The 17,027-nt window shown below is 36.5% G+C and overlaps 1 protein-coding gene across 6 annotated transcripts in view; it reads right to left on the reverse strand.

The window, feature by feature from the left end:
* LOC136840140 (broad-complex core protein isoforms 1/2/3/4/5-like) overlaps positions 1–17,027 on the reverse strand; it is a 79,319-nt gene that overhangs the window by 19,499 nt on the left and 42,793 nt on the right. For 2 of the 6 annotated variants that reach the window (XM_067106564.1, XM_067106565.1), the window contains exons 2-4: positions 5,344–5,542; positions 5,093–5,182; positions 469–576 (exon numbers count right to left, since the gene is read on the reverse strand). In XM_067106564.1, the coding sequence (XP_066962665.1) occupies positions 469–576; positions 5,093–5,182; positions 5,344–5,526 (381 nt within the window). In that variant the 5' untranslated portion in view covers positions 5,527–5,542. Of the gene's footprint in view, positions 1–468; positions 577–5,092; positions 5,183–5,343; positions 5,543–15,171; positions 15,354–15,498; positions 15,576–15,616; positions 15,753–17,027 lie in introns of those variants that run through there. The other 4 variants (XM_067106561.1, XM_067106560.1, XM_067106562.1 and 1 more) reach the window with 4 other exon arrangements.

The following is a 17,027-nucleotide window of genomic DNA, read 5'->3' on the forward strand; positions in this document are numbered from 1 at the left end:
TAAACCTAAAATTCACTTGACTTGTAGATACTGTATTGTACACTACACAATAATGCTTATACAGTACCTGAAATTACTATACTGTCATTTCCACACTAAGGTTTATGCTTGCCTGAAAAGTGTATTGTCTCTTCTGCATAAGCTACATCAAATATCATAATGATAAAGCACTAGCTGAGCATAAGAGCAAATGAAAAACTACACACCTATACTACAAAAAACACCATATGTACTGCATTATACTTACTTTGCAATGGCTAGTTTTTCAAGTTCAACAAAAAAAGGTACTATAATTCAATATGAAAACTCCTAAAAGTTTTCTGCACTTATATCAATTTCTAGGTAGAATACCAAAGGCTGAAAATTGAAAAAAAAAAAAATTCTAAATAAAACAAAAGGCACAACACAAGCAACCATGCAGTTTACAAAACATGCAGATGATAATTAATTACAGTTCCACAATCTTACGTTTATCCTTAGATTGTTGTTATTGTTATTAACAGCAGCAAGACCCTTGATTTGCAGAGCTTCTGCTGTCCTAATAAAACCAGGCAATTGTTCTTGCATCACATTAACCTGAAAACATTGAATGGTATCAGCATTACTTCCTTTTATATGCAAAATAAAAATCTAAAATGTTTCTTTCCTTCTTTAAAAATACATTTACTTTTGCTCATCTTGAAAAATTAGTGAAATATCATAGCAGTGTATATACCTTTAAAAGAAATCAGATGCAGATAATAAAGCTTTTATCACAATAACAGAGCATAAACCCATTCCACTAGGCCCATGTTTCCACTGGTGCCAGAGGTCTAAGTGAGTGAAAACTCGAGAAGCAGATGCCAGTCCAAAACACAGAGCCTTGAACTGGGAGACATACCTTCCCATACCACAAACTGAAGCAATCTCCAAGAGGGTGAATGAATTAGGATGTGGAAGTAATCGCCACAGAGGTCCAAGGATGGTAGAAAGCTATCTTTCCTTGACGGAATGCCAAAATAAGCAACTGGTTCCATCCTAAAAGTAGGACAGTCTACAAACTTGTTCATGGGGCTAAAATCGATAATCAGGCAACACCCTCCTCATCAACTTTGGGCTACGAAGGGACGACTGTAGAAGCCCAGCTATTTGACTTGAAGCTCTTTTAACCTCTAACTTCAGTGCTAAGAATGGACAACTGCAGAAGCACAACAATTTGACCTGCCTCTCCTCTACAGTATTGCTGGCTTCTAACACAAAGACCTCATTTCAACATCAAGGGACTGGGAATTCGAAGAGTCTTGACTGTACATGCTGAAGTTTATAGGCTGTGATGAGAAAGGGAGGGGCTTGTCTCCAGGAAAGGAAGTCAACAGCTATTCCAAAAACTTCCCCCAGCCACTACTATGTGCTTATCTCCTTCCACAATCTCCAAAACTTTTGGAGAGATGCAGGCAATTTTGCCAGAAGCAAAAACCCCCTCCAGGGCCAAAAGAGAGACTGCTGTCTCCTTACTTGAGTTCTCCTGTTCAGAATAGAATATGAACATCCCAAAAGAGTATATGGCATCCTAGGAGAGCTTGTGGAATATGGTCTCTTTTCATGGAAAATTGATGATGATTGAAATAGTGAGCTCATCATAAGTCTCATACAATCAGTAATCACCTCAATTTGGTGAAAGGATGAGTCAAAGGAGGAAGCAATGATGATATACTGCAGAAATAATACTGACATTCTCTACTCACACCTCCTTCCAAACCAACATGAAATTAACCACACCAGCAGAGTAACCAGGCCAAGAGGCAAAAATCTACAGTTCTGATCCAGAGGTAACACAAGCCCTTAACCCTTAAATGCCTACTGGACGTATCATACGTCGACTAAAATTGTCTGTTGGGTGCCAAGTGGACGTACCGTCGTCGACTACAAAAATTTCAACCTTCGGTCAACTTTGACTCGACCGAAATGGTCGAAAACGCAATTGTAGCTAAAACTCTTACATTCTAGTAATATTCAATCATGTACCTTCATTTTGCAACAAATTGGAAGTCTCTAGCACGATATTTCGATTTATGGTGAATTTTGAAAAAACTTTTCTTACGCCATTGCCGCGGTAACTCGGCTGAAAATTTCAGAAATTCTTTCGTCATTTTGTCGTAATTTTTTCACTGTTCTATATTAGCCACGTTACATAAGTTTATATATGAAAATGTGCGCAATTTCATGTACAATACAACAGAAAATAACTCATGGTTGTAGCTTTTATCAGTTTTGAAATATTTTCATATAAACCACGATAACTGCCAAAATTTCAACCTTGGTCAAATTTGACTCGACCAAATGGTAAAAAAAACACAATTATAAGCTAAAACTCTTACATCCTAGTAATATTCAATCATGTACCTTCATTTTGCAACAAACTGGAAGTCTCTAGCACAATATTTCGATTTATGGTGAATTTCTGAAAAAAACTTTTTCCTTCGCTCTGCCGCGTAACTTCGGCCGAACATCTCAGAAATTCTTTGACACGTTGTCGTAATGCTTGCATCGTTTTACATTAGTCGTTACATAAAGTTTTATATATGAAAATGTGTGCAATTTCATGTAGAATACAACAGAAAATAGCTCATGGTTGTAGCTTTTATCCGTTTTGAAATATTTTCACATAAATCACGATAACTGCCAAAATTTCAACCTTCGGTCAACTTTAACTCGACCGAAATGTTAAAAAAACGCAATTGTAAGCTAAAACTCTTACATTCTAGTAATATTCAATCGTTTACCTTCATTTTGCAATAAATTGGAAGTCTCTAGCACAATATTTTGATTTATGGTGAATTTTTTTGAAAAAATTTTCCTTACGTCTCTGTGCTAAAACTTTCGGCGAACATCTCGAAAATTCTTTCATCACATTGTCGTAATATTTGCACAGTTTATATTAGTCGTTACATAAAAGTTTTATATATGAAAATGTGTGCAATTTCATGTACAATACAACAGAAAATAACTCATGGTTGTAGCTTTTATCAGTTTTGAAATATTTTCATATAAATCATGATAAATAGAAAAAATTCGACTTTCGGTCAACTTTAATCGACCGAAATGGTCGAAACTGCAATTGTAAGCTAAAACACTTACATTCTAGTAATATTCAATCAATTAGCTTCATTTTTCAACAACCGGGAAGTCTCTAGCACAATATTCCGATTTATGGTGAATTTTTGAAAAAAAACATTTTTTACGTCCGTGCGTTACCAATTCATGCATAATTTTTTTATAATATTTCCTCTGTGTTGCTTTGATCGTTTTACAATTTGTTATATATCAAAATCATCGCAATTTAGTGTGCAATACAAAGAAAAACAAAAGAACCCGTTAGCTTTAACCGTTTTGCTCACAGCGATTTGTATAAAATTATATATGAAAAATTTTTTTTGCGCTGTCATATATTTCAATATTTATATATGATAATGATATTTTTTTCCATTTCTGATGGTTGCATACTAAACTTCAGGCAATTACAAAAAAATGAGCCAAAAATGAATTCTTAATCTTAAAACTAAGCGTGCTGTGATTTTTGAAAAAACTTTTTTCCGCTTCGCGCTTAACTCACCGAACGCCGCCGGCATACGGGAGACGTTTTTGTAAATAGAGGCTCGGCGTTTAAGGGTTAAGACAAATACCCTAACAGTCATAGCTGGAGGTAGTCTTTGAGAAAGAGGGTTTGTTACTGCTAACACCAGAGCTAAGCAGATTAAAAGTTAAGCAGACATCACAGCAGACAGAACTGGCACTCCTGTTGACCTTCAATGAGGAACAAGCAGTCTTGGTCCTTACTGCACTCTGTATCCAGACCCCAGTAAATGTCTTAACCTCAGGAGTTTTTGTGCCAGCAGGAGAAATTTCAGAGGAGCAGGTTAGCAAGTAGGCAGCAAGTGCAGGTGGGCCAGTGGCTGCAATGGGTAGGTGGCTTGAAAAGTCAGCAGAGGAAGAAGAAACACCTGGTTCAACTTTAGTTACACTGACCAAAGATTGGTGCCCTCGTGCTGCAATTGGCATCAGCATGACTGGCCTTATAGAGTCTGCAAGTTGATGATAAAAAATGCACCCACTGCTAAGGCAACCAGGCACTGTTCATTTCACTAGTGAAATCACAAGCACAAACCTGTCTAGGAAAGATGCAGCAAGGAGAAGACCCTTGTTCAAGTTCAACATGACAGTAGAACAGGCATACTAAAGAAAAGTTCACAGAAGGGCACAAAAGAAAAATATGCAAAAAGCAGAAAACTAATAATACACAAAAGGTACTGAAAATCACTACAAAGCTACACAGTACTGTGTTACAAACTTGGTTTGTAAAGTGTTAAGTATAGAATATGTAAAAATAATGTGTATGTGTGGGATACCAAAATTTATCAAATGACCTTAGGTCAAGGTAAAATATGTCTGATAGAAAACTGAAACGACATAACAAAACTGAACACAATACAGTACCATAAATACAAGTAGTAATCTTGAAAAAAGATACACTAAACTATGATGCCTTGAACTTCACCAAATGACCAAATAATTGTCATCATAAAAAATTTTAACAACTCACAAAAGCAAATTTAGGGAAATGCAATAAATATATGAAATCTACATGGTCTTCAACTTTATCTGAAGTGTTTAACTTGATAATGAAACACCATGGCAAATTCAAACACAGTATTATACTAAAAATGCAGGCAGAGAAATTTACCTAAAAAAAAACTGTCTTTTGTGCAGACGTCTTGCTGCAAAACAAAGCATTCTATTTTTCTGTGCAAAAAAAGGAAAAGCATCTTTCCTTATCCCTAATACTGTATCATTTTCAGAATCATCCATTTTCTTAATAAGCAAAAACAAACTAATTACAGTGCTCTCTCTCTCTCTCTCTCTCTCTCTCTCTCTCTCTCTCTCTCTCTGTGTGTGTGTGTGTGTGTGTGTGTGTGCTACCTTCATAATTTACCATTTTGCTAAGACAGATTAGTACGCAAAATGGTCTCTACAGCTGCACACGCTCAGTACCAAAATCAATGGACCATTTCCACTTATTCAATTTACCGGAAACAAAAACACGAGATACACTCACCTGTCCATTATATATGAAGTCCATAATCGATTCAAGTTCCCAGAACCTAACATCCCGTAAAAAAATAATGGGATGTTCGCTTGGATTTTCCTGAAAAATTAAATGAATTATGATCACATTCTTTTAAAAAAATGAAAACTTGAAAAAATATAAACGTTTGAACAGAGCCTCAGAATTCAAGGGTTCTTATGTAAACTATTAAAAACCATGCACATGAAATTACATAAAATACTTGAGGAAAGTAACAATACCTTGAGTAACTGTCTGAAAAAATTTGAACACGCTGATAACATGAGCTTGTGTGCTTTTAATCTCCTCCCGTCACAAGCCAACGTAACATCAACAAATTGTCCTTCCTCTAAAAGTGAACGGAGTACCCCAACCATACTGCTTTGGTAATTGTTCCATCGCAAACAAAAGCACTGATCACCCATTGTGAATTAAGGAAACCTGAGGAAAGAAATAAAAGTAATAAGTTAAAGAATACCAGCTCATTTGATATGGTTCTTACTGTGCCAAAGTAATCTTCAAACTGACACACTTTACATACAGCTACTTCCATCATACATAAATCTTCACAACACAGTACCTTTCATAGCTTTATTATGACTTCTTTTATGAAAGTAATGTGTGGAAGCTGAATGCTAAAGAAAGAAAAAAAGAAGACTGAAGTTGCTGAGATGAATTCCTCCTAAAGTACGTGCCAAAGGAACTAATATGGTGAGAAATGTGGAGATATGCAGAAATGATTAAAAAATTAGTGTAGGTGAAAGAAAGAACTTAGGTTTTGAGATGTATGGTCATGTGAAAAGAAAGCAGATTGGTGAAAAGTATATAACTTGTAAGTTTCAGGAGGGAGGCGAGTATGACCTACATAGTGCTGCATGCAAGATAGTAAAAGGAGCAGTGTGTATACTTAATTCTGACATACTACTCATCAGCACTGTTTGTAATGGTTAAAATAAGCATGTGGTAGTGATTGTTATTTTGTTTCAAATCTACTCATATTTACAGGAAACATTAAAATTAAAAATATAATTACAGATATACTATACTATATATATAAATAATAAATATATATCTGTAATTTTATTTTTCATTTTGATATTTCCTATAAATACTGGTGACTTTAAATTAAATAAATTCATGAATACAAGTGATTACGGATCCCTCAGGATTCCCTATTTTCAGCAAAGTAAATGAAAGAAAACTGTTAACCAATCAGAGGCCTTCAATAATTATTATTATTCGAATTTCTTACGGCTTAAACTTCAGATGTGTGTACATGTATGCAGTCAAGAAATACTGAAATCAACTGTCAACTCTGAAATGCAATCTCAAATAATCTTGAATAACCATTCATAGCAGCCAACATGTATTCCGCTGGGTAAAAATCCTTTTTAAAACGTACACCCAATACATTTTTTTTATGCTGCCCTTGCAGGCTACACCTTGAGAGAAACAGTTTGTCAACATTCAAATAAGGAAAGGAAGAGAAAAACTTTTGGTCCTACATAAACTGCATGATAGAACACTTCTACTTCTACATAACTAGTCAGAAGAAATACTTTACTCTCTCAAATGACACCTTGGCTTCTGATCTACAATACAATATTACCATTTTAATTTTAAAGATTGTGATACAATTATCAAGAAAAAAGGAAGAAGTATTTTAAAAATGTATCAATTATCAATTTATCATGTGTTTCACCAACAACCCAATGTCCCTTACATCTTTTTAACTTAGATTTGGAGCCAGTCATCCAATTATATTAACTGGAATTTTATGAAACCTCACTGGAATCTGATAAAAAAAATCTTCATGAAAAAATCTTGTTGATTTTTAAATAAATGACTAGGGATATTAAATTAAAGTTTCTATACCACGCTCATACAGGTACTATTATTGCTAAAAATACCTGTACTGTACAGTATTATTTGCACTAAATCACATTTAAATGGAACAAACCAGGACAACCATTGTATTTTCCCTAGGTATAAAATCCAGAACCTTATGGCCTAGAATATTCAGTGCAAGCTGGAAACTCTTTGACACTTGGTAACAAGGTACTGTAGTTAATTGGTGACAGGCAAGTAAAGCCAAAAACTTTATGCTTAGTAACAAAATACAGTAATGTACTTTGTAGTTAACTGGTGGTTGGTGAGTGAAGCCAAAAAATTTTCCTTCAACATCACAGATAAGTGGGATGGTTGAGGTGGGATTATATAAAAAGCTCAGGTTTGTCTAATTAAGAAACCTACCAATTACTTAAAAAATTTTATATCTGTTTATACGGCAAACCATCACCCTGTATTTAACAAACTCGATGGCGAGTTGAATCTCCATCCTGAAATGTCAGGTTCTCAGTCATGAGATTGAGTAGGGTACCAATGACTCACGTAACCTCCTACATAATTCAGCACAGGGATACAAGGTTTATAGGCCTCTAAGCCAGAATGAAATGTGTCTGACACCTCACTCTAAAGAAAAAAGCAGGAAATCACATGCTACCTAAAAAATGGAGGCCCAAGTTGGAAAAGCAACTAACATCACAGTCAAATATAAAACAATGTGTTCAGATGATAGCTCTACTATTGCCCACTGGCTCCCCTACCCCTTTGTAAAAGAGATAAAGGAGGGAGTCATACCTCATGAGCTGAAGATTTGCTACTGATTGCTCAATTGAGCATTGTAGCCCATTTCAACTGCAGCCTACCTGACCTGACTGCTGCCTTGAAGAGGAAGAAAATAACAGAAGGAGAGAAAGAGTGAAGCCAGTCTTTCACAATTTAACCCCAAATCTTATGTCCTTAGGGTACCTAGGCAAGATGCTTTTCTATCCGTGAGAAGCTGGCTTTATAGTCTGTTGAACAGCCACCACAGGTCCTACAAAAAAGGTGTCCAAGGACTTGTGGGTGATATCCCTAAAGTAAAATGAGGTAAGGCTAAGAGTAGTCTGGTGATATGAAACACCACCACAGGGGAATCTCTCTGGGGGCCTCAACCTGAAGAGCTAAATCAGGATACCACTCGGCATGGGTTCAACAAAGATCATCATGAAATGCTGCCTTGTGCATTTGCATTCCCAAATGATGAGGTGTAGTGTGAACATCCAACCCAGTTTGTGGACCTATGCCATTATGGCTATGTTGTTACTCAACAATAAGGAGTGACTCACGACTCATGCTCTGAATGCTTGCAGGAGAAGCAGTGCTGCACTCAATTCCAAAACAGTGATGTGCAGATATGGTCATTCTCTGTCCACATCCCCAAGGAGTGCTTCTCACCCCTCTTTTGATGGGTCCAATACCTGACACACAAGGCAAGACCACTCCCAAAGGCTTGGTTACTGTACCTTTTGGCACCATGCAGAGGGCTTAAGGAAACTGCACAGTGGATCAAAGTGCCTAGGCTGTCAGAACCCCTCTCCTCAACAGCTGCCTTAACTGTTCAGCAAGGCAAATAGGCTATGCAAGCACACCTTCTCAAGGCAAAGTTTTCCCACAGGTTAGCGCTCTGATGCCAGAGGAAAGTTAACACCTTTCCTCTTAATACAAACAGCTCCCTGTAACTTTGCTCTCTCATCCACAAATGAGACACTATAGGTGGAGTCACAATGATGCCTAGGAGACGACCATGGAAAATGACTATGGCCCTTCATTCTAGAGACACGCATGATGTACCGCCTTGTCAGTCTCTCTCTGACAAATCAACCTGAAGGAGAGTGGTCTCTGCATCTTTTGACATGTAGAACTTCTGCTGGCATGCCAATGGTGGAGAAGTAACTTGCTTGATTTGCTGGATGCCATAAAACCTTCTGATCTACAGACAAGACTGTTACCCTGTTTCAAAACACCACAAGCAAGTGGAGACCATGGCAGTCAAAGTAACCATCTTGCCTCTGGACTGTAAGATGGAGTTTGCTCTATGAGTATTGACAAAATCAGGGTCAATGATGCTGCTGTGGTCTCTCATCCGATATCATCATGTTTACGAATGTGCACAATGATCTAGAACACAGTTTGGTCCTGGAGGATTGGGATATATCTCTGCTGTTACCTGAATGACTAGCTGATCATGGCCTCTAAACGTCAGGAGTTTTTTCATCATTCTTGCAGTACTTTTCTGGCTCTGCAGTTCCTTGGGGTTGTGAATGAATCAGAAGTCATATCTGACCCCTTCTGTGGAGACTGCATTATCTGGGGATGCTTGGAGCTAACAGGTAACAGCAATTCCACTCATTTCCTACCTTAAACTAATGCTTAACTTTCAATATAAAAGATTTAAACAAAAATGTATCACATCTAAAATATAATATAGCAATAAATAATCATAATAATGTAGCTGATATGTACAAAATTCGGTTGAGTTGAGGTCTGTTAAATTGCAGTGTTACTTAGTAATATCATTAATGTCAATACAGTAATAAACTTCACCAGACATGTTAAAGGAAACTGGACTGAGAACATTTTCATGTATAATTTATTTACACTAGCTTGAATGGGAGTTTATTACAGTATATAACCTTTATTAATACTACTGTAAGCAACAAAACAAAACTCAATAGGAGGACGATGTGGAAAAAAAAAAACTGGTAACCTAGCCAAGTTATGGATTAATGAACTGAGAACATTTTCACATATATTTGCTGATTTAAAATACAGTTGTAGTGAGTCTATTTACACGTATTACCTTGGCAACATAGCAACATAACCTTCAAATAAAAGAAAAGAAATATTAAATAATTCAGTCTTCTTTGAAAGTACTACTGACCTGACTTACAAAACTAAGGGAACTGCACACAGAAAATGACAACTGAAAAGAGTGAGAGTACCTCTATGCAAAGTGCATATTTTGGAAAAGCAAATGAAGGATGTAATTACTGATTGCACTAATTCAAGTAGCATCTAAAAATCACTTAATTATCATGGTCTGATTTACACTGTAAATATTATTGACCTCACATCCTCTTACATCTTGAAACAACGGGATATTTAGACCTTCAATTACTGTAAATATTAGAGAAAACACAAACTAAGAATTTACCAACCAATCCAACAGGAGAAAACAGCACAAACTACGTACAAACTGCATTGCAATAACACATTTCTTTTTTTTTTATGCACACAATATTCTAACGTTTGCCTTTTTTTGTGTGTAAAGAATATTCTAATCTTGAAAATCCCTATGCAGAAAGTATTCACACAGCTTTAGAGAGTTAAGAGTAAAAATCTGTAGATTTTCTTGGTCTCACATCTACAGTCTATGATGTAAGTTATGACTTGCCAGCAATAATGACATATAATAACCATACTAATTTACATGCCTGAATTTTTATGGAAACCATTTATATCCAGAAAGAATCCTAATGAAGCTAGAATGGTCTCAATTATATCCGCTTGAACCACCATTAAAGTACTTCCGTAAAATTTAATACTTACAATTTCAAACTAGGAATGAATGTGTAAATAATTCAATACTGTAAATGAGTCAAATCTATCATTCCCTAGCCTCAATTCACAACCTGAAGTAGCAAAGAACTGATTTCTTTGGTCATACTGATTACAATAAAAATATTTTGGAACAAATATAAACTAACCATACCAACACTAATACTTTCAAAAATGGTCCTTGAATGCCTCTTTCACAAATATCTGTGGCTACACTAGGCAGTACACTGCACCCAATTTGCCAAAGCCTTTTAAATATTTACAAAAAACCAATATTATAATAGATAGATGCTAGCCTAATCTCAATAGCACAGATGTGCTTTCAAGAATACAGGTAACAAGTTTTTAGTAACATTTTTCCAAATACAGTGTAAGGCTTAATCTAACCTACTTTACCTAAGACTACACACTATTACTCATGTGATAGTCAACAAGCATTGGACTAATAAACCTAATAGTGGGTGCTATTCCCCCACCTATTGGGCAAATATGCCTGATGCATCGTATTTTATTTGCTCAATCATTGGCCAAATATTCAAAGCCATGTACTTGATGTGTTATCATCTACCAACCACTGGGAGGTATACTGTACAGTATTATAGTAGGTGTTCATTGCCATTTTTCTAACCATGAGTAATATGTCTGTCCCACTCCCCCAAAGGCACCCTGTACGACTTACTTGTTTATTTGTCATATATATGCATATGTACCGACAATCCAAGCATCAAACAGCATACTCCACATAAAATGTGAAATCCACACTACTTTACTACACTGAGAAAATATGAGTCTTCCAATTTCTTCTTAAAGGACTTTACATCTCTACACCTTCTCATATGGGAGCTTACTGAAACATGTAGAGGTAACAAATTTGAAGGCTTTAAAACCCAGATTCAAAGGCAGCTTAGCTCATACACCTTGAATCCATCTCAAGCTATTCTTGCATTGACATCATTCACTGGTTGTATTGCACATGGCAAATCTCTTAAATACTTTGGGCGTCCAGTGTTGATAGGTTGATGAGTCATAAAACATTTTAAACATAGGCAGCCAATGCACTCAAATACGGTAGTAATCTTATCCCGAGGTGTGAAACTTTTTTTTCCTTGTTGCTCTATGTAATGTATTTTGCAACTTCTAAGTTTGATCATAGGTAAATTATACTGTACTGTACTGGTTTGAGTTGCAGTAGTCCACTCCATTAGTTTCTTGAAAGAACACACGAGACATTTTAACACAAGAAATATTTCAGAGATAATATCCCGTAACACTTTTAACAACTTTTATCTGAGCACTAAGAGACAAATTACACTTGAGTAATAGAATCTTACCAGTCATCCAGTACAAAATCCTGAGACACAAGCCTCCTTTATGTTTCTTTACCACCTACACTGATTCACTACATTTCATTTTTCAAACAATTTTTGGGACTCAAGTGCCTTTCTCTCTTAACACTGGTACAAAGATAATTTAATTGTTCTTTTTTATCCTCAGTCATTAATGGAGAAACAAAATTGGGTGTCACACAGAAACAGTTTGAAATTTACCCCCATGCCTCTATAGCACATTTGACAAACCCACGGGCAAAAAAAAAAAAAAAAAAAATGGACATAGTACGCTTTTCTCTTCTTAATGTCTATAAGCTAAATAAGTTTCCAATTTGTACACATTTTTTGTCACGCAAGTACGTAATCTTTCAAATACTCAAGGACTTCATCAAATATTCCACTGGATCAAAAACCATGCAGTAGTTCATACACCCTGTATCAAATGCTGCACTAAGATCCAGTAGAACCAGATTATCACATTTGCACTTATCCACCATTTCCAACAGATCAGTTACAATGGATCATAACCAACAGGTGTCTTACTAGAATAAAACTGCCTATTTGCTGACTATCCAGTAATGCTTTAGCCCTTTTCAAGTGAATAACTAACTGTTCATGCATATAATCTAGCATTCTGGACATGAATTTTAAGTTTAAAAGAGGTCTTTATGAACTTATATTCTGATAAGTGCATAAAGCCTATATAATTTATATAACATTCATCCAAAATCCAGTAACATTAAAAGTAATTAATGCATAAACATCCTAATATTACTGTGTTGTGTGCATAAATACTGTCCTTTCTGCACAGCTAGGGAATTTGGTAAATTCAGTTAAATCTACAAGAGCAATCATCTATGCAAATAAACACAATTGATCTCAAGATGCTTAATCACTACTTGAGATGTTCGTGGTTGAGCTGTTGTGTGCATAAATACTGTCCTTTCTGCACAGCTAACGAATTTGGTAAATTCAGTTAAATCTACAAGAGCAATCATCTATGCAAATAAACACAACTGATCTCAAGATGCTTAATCACTACTTGAGATGTTTGTGGTTGAGCAAATAACACATTATTAACCTAATTACCTCCACAGTTGGAAGAATTGCCACTCTGTTGTGACTCAGTCTGTTGTAAGTGGCTTTAAAGATTAAACCCAACCCCTCCCCCAAAAAGTTTTCTTTTGCTTACCCTTGTAGGTAATCACTTCCAGCTTATTCTATTACTTTTAGACCATGGGGTAAACTAGCATGAGCTTGACTCTACATTCCCACTGATCTTTATTGCCTTAACATAGGCTTTCCCATCCATGGAATGGATCCTATGCTGCCACTGGAATAGCCATTAACCTATTAATGGAATAGCCTAGCTAAGTCAAAATACTGTAATTTACTATGATACTCTAATGCCAACTCCTTATCTCAAGTTTTAAGCAATTTTGGCCATTACTGTTCAAGCAAACCACTCATTCAGCAATCCCCCCTAATTTATTAATTATGGGGGGATGACAGTAGGAACCTTTTTATCTTTTGGGGGGATGACAGTAGGAAACTTTTTATCTTTTGGGGGGATGATAGTAGGAAACATTTTACCTTTTGGGAAAATGCATAAACCACAAGATGAATAGGGAGAAAAATATATGGTTCATGTCCTTAATCAGTATTAATAACAACACATTATACAAGGCAACAATGCCACAAAGCCAGCTACAGGGGTGCGTTCTAACCTTACCTTCCCAAACCTAACCTAAACTAGGCCACTGGATCCTTACCTTGCCAGCCTCATGATAACCTGACCTTGGGAGCCATGACTCATTAAAGTGAAATAAAGAAATTCACCTAAACCTAATTTTGCAAGGGGCACACACCCTGTCTCCTTAAGCACACAGCATATTTCATTCCTTACAGTTGGGAGGTACCTTTTGTGTCAATCCCAATACAGTAATTCACTTTAGTTAGGAAGAGCATTTATCACAGGAAGGAATTATGGCACTTCCAGATGAATAATGAAATGTGTTTGATATGATATAAAATTAATAAAATTAATGGTCTAGCTATCAGCAATTCTTATGCATAAGGCAGTCAATGTTAAATTGAATATAGTATGTCAAGTGTACAAAACTCAGTGCAGAGTAAGGGGTCATGGCTAACTTGGGAAGATGGGGGTTAGCTCCAAGAGGGGGGAGGGGGTGAAAGCAGTAGGTAGGCTAATTATTATATAGGGTAACAAAAACAAAATGGTTCTAGGGGAGGTGAAAGCAGCAGGTAAATTATACATGATAACAAAAACAGAAAGGTTATCACAATAAGTCGCAAACAGTGCACACACCAAGAATCTATCACCCAACCCCATGTCCATCCATACCCCTAATACTTTTTAAATCATGTGTCCCCAATACAGATAATGTTTGTTTCCAGTGCGAACATTCCTACTCGATTTTTTATTATATCTTTCGAATCTTCATAAAAATATGAAAAATTATTCTATGTACATAATTCTTACAAACTAATACTTATCATAATAAAAAATAAAATATATGTAAACAACTGAGGATTTTTTCTAAGGGTAAAACTTTACTTTACTTGCCCAGCCTGATTCCCATCAGTTGCTGACCAGGACAGGTTATGGCCTTTTTGGGGGGAGTCTACCCCCCAAGCCAGGTCAGGGGATGTTGCTCTAAGTTGGGTTAGGTAGGTAAGATCTGGTTATGTCAGGACCTGGCATTATAGGAAAGGTTATGTCTATTTATGAATGAGAAACCTGTCCTGGTCAGCGACTGGCGGAAATCAGGCCGCACAACTAAAGTAAAGTTTTACCCTAGCCCTCGTGTGGAATTGGAGTTTGGACCAGAAATGAACTTTTACCCCAAATACTCCTCAAGAAAGAAAAAAATTTCAAAATTACCATTTCTGATATTAAATTTGGTGCTCACAAGGTATTAAAGTATTGTGGACATAGCCTAGGTTAATACTGCCACTAATATTCCATTTTCTACAATTTTCTTGCGTTAAAACCCCCAAGCCTGCCTACCTACCTTATGCCTAACCTAACCTTGGCTTTGTTAGTCTTCAGCCTGGGTCAGAATCCCCACCACAAATAAAAGTAACCAGCACAGAGCTAAGCAAATAAATCTTACATCAAAATATGTTATTTTGCCACTGAGTTTTACTACTTAACAGTCTAAAACAAACTCCAAGCCATTTCAGTCACCATAACCTCGAACTGCCTATCAAAGCCTAACCTGCCCCGTCTCATAAAGTCTAACCTTCTCAGGGAACATTAAACAATTCAAGACTTACCTTAAGTTTTAGAGAAAAGTCCGTAAAAGTCTATTCCTTTCAGGAATTCCACACAAACACAAACAAAGCGAAATATTACGATTTTTTCGATTTTTCTCGGTTAAGTCCCGCAGCTCCGAGTTCTGGTTACAACCTGTTGCAGCAGCAGCAGCAGCAGCGACACCACAACCACCAAACAACCCAAAACAACAGGTGAGGCCACGACGAAGAAGAAGAAGCAGTCAACCAAAACACTCGGTTCAGCCTCACTTCACTCACTTAAACCCTCGAAAATTTTCCAATGAGACATCCCACCTGCACTTCCAACACACAACTGATAACACGTACCTTGGCACGGCACTGCACGCCACTCGGCCTACATTTAAGCCCCTGCATAGACACCCCAAGACTCACCTGGTTGCGAAATAAACGTGAAAATAATGAGCAAAAAACTGGGCTCACTCACCTTGTCTGGTTCGGGCCTGGCGCTCGTACTCGGATTACGGTTAATGTATAAATGCGCTATTGTACACCACTGGCTGTACTCTACTTCGAAATTATTCTTACAACAAATCTTTAATTATAATCACGATACTCTGGTTGCTATAATGTATAAATTTTATGACAATTTGCCTTTATAATGCTTATTCGAATAAAGCGGACTTCATGCTCATAAACAGGTTTCACGGGCTAGTGTTGCGAGATAAAAGTTGCCAGATTTTGATAATTTTTCAAAAGATCAAATGCTTTTAATGGAAAACTCTTTTACCTCACAAACACTACTACCATAAACCGTAAATTTTATTACATAAGAGTGAAAAATTCTGCTCTACGTATCGAATAATAACTATTGATTAATTCTTAAGTGGCATCATCAACAAACCTGTTCGGGTAGGGGGGTTTTTTGGGGGAAAGAGTTCAGTAAAAAGTCGATAGAAAAGTAACTTTAGAGGTTAACATCGTACGCCACATTTAATAAAGCATAGGTCAAATCATATAGTTTTAATGTCTAGATTCTAGACTTTTTTGTAAGGAAAAATCTGTAATAATTCATTCTCATGCGTATGTAAATAAAGACAAATATATACATTTCAAGCCAGAAGAATATACACAGCAACACACATTTATGCATGTATGTATTTTGTACCTATATATATATATATATATATATATATATATATATATATATATATATATATATATATATATATATATATAGAGAGAGAGAGAGAGAGAGAGAGAGAGAGAGAGAGAGAGAGAGAGAGAGAGAGATGAGTTAATTATAAGATATCACTCTTGGCTCGAGAGGCACTCAAAGTGGCATCCTTTTGTTTGGAACAATTGCCAGAGTGGAGCTTTCCAAACAATGTACAGAGCCAGGCACAATGGACTAACAGTGAGCAGTTCTTTTTCTCCTGAATATTCCCTTAAAACAAGATCAATATCACTACAACAAAAGTAAGGCTATCTTCGGAGATGTTGACATCTCAAGAAATTTTGTGAGCAGTACAAAATACGATTCGTACATGACTAATCTCAGACCTGATGATTGCACCAAAAAAATTAAAATCTGACCGTATTGAAACACAAGAGAAAACTGAAATAGTACAAATCAAGGTACAAATTGTTTCGTAAAGATACCAGTACCCAGTCCTGGAGGATATACAAGGGGAGTAGGCACTTTAAGCACACCGAACAGAGCCAAGAAAGAAGCTTGATAGGCAAACTTTTGGGGGAAGAGCAGGTAAGGGGTACGAGAGGTACGGAGACAGGGAAGTGGGGGAAAATCTAGCTCAGGGCCACGGCCAATGAGGTAAGTATATGCTCGGGTGGGGGAGCGGGTGTGGGGGTGGTAGTGAGAAACCAGCTCTGCATGA

Source organism: Macrobrachium rosenbergii, chromosome 7 (genome assembly GCF_040412425.1).
Source record: "Macrobrachium rosenbergii isolate ZJJX-2024 chromosome 7, ASM4041242v1, whole genome shotgun sequence".
NCBI classification, from domain to species: domain Eukaryota; kingdom Metazoa; phylum Arthropoda; class Malacostraca; order Decapoda; family Palaemonidae; genus Macrobrachium; species Macrobrachium rosenbergii.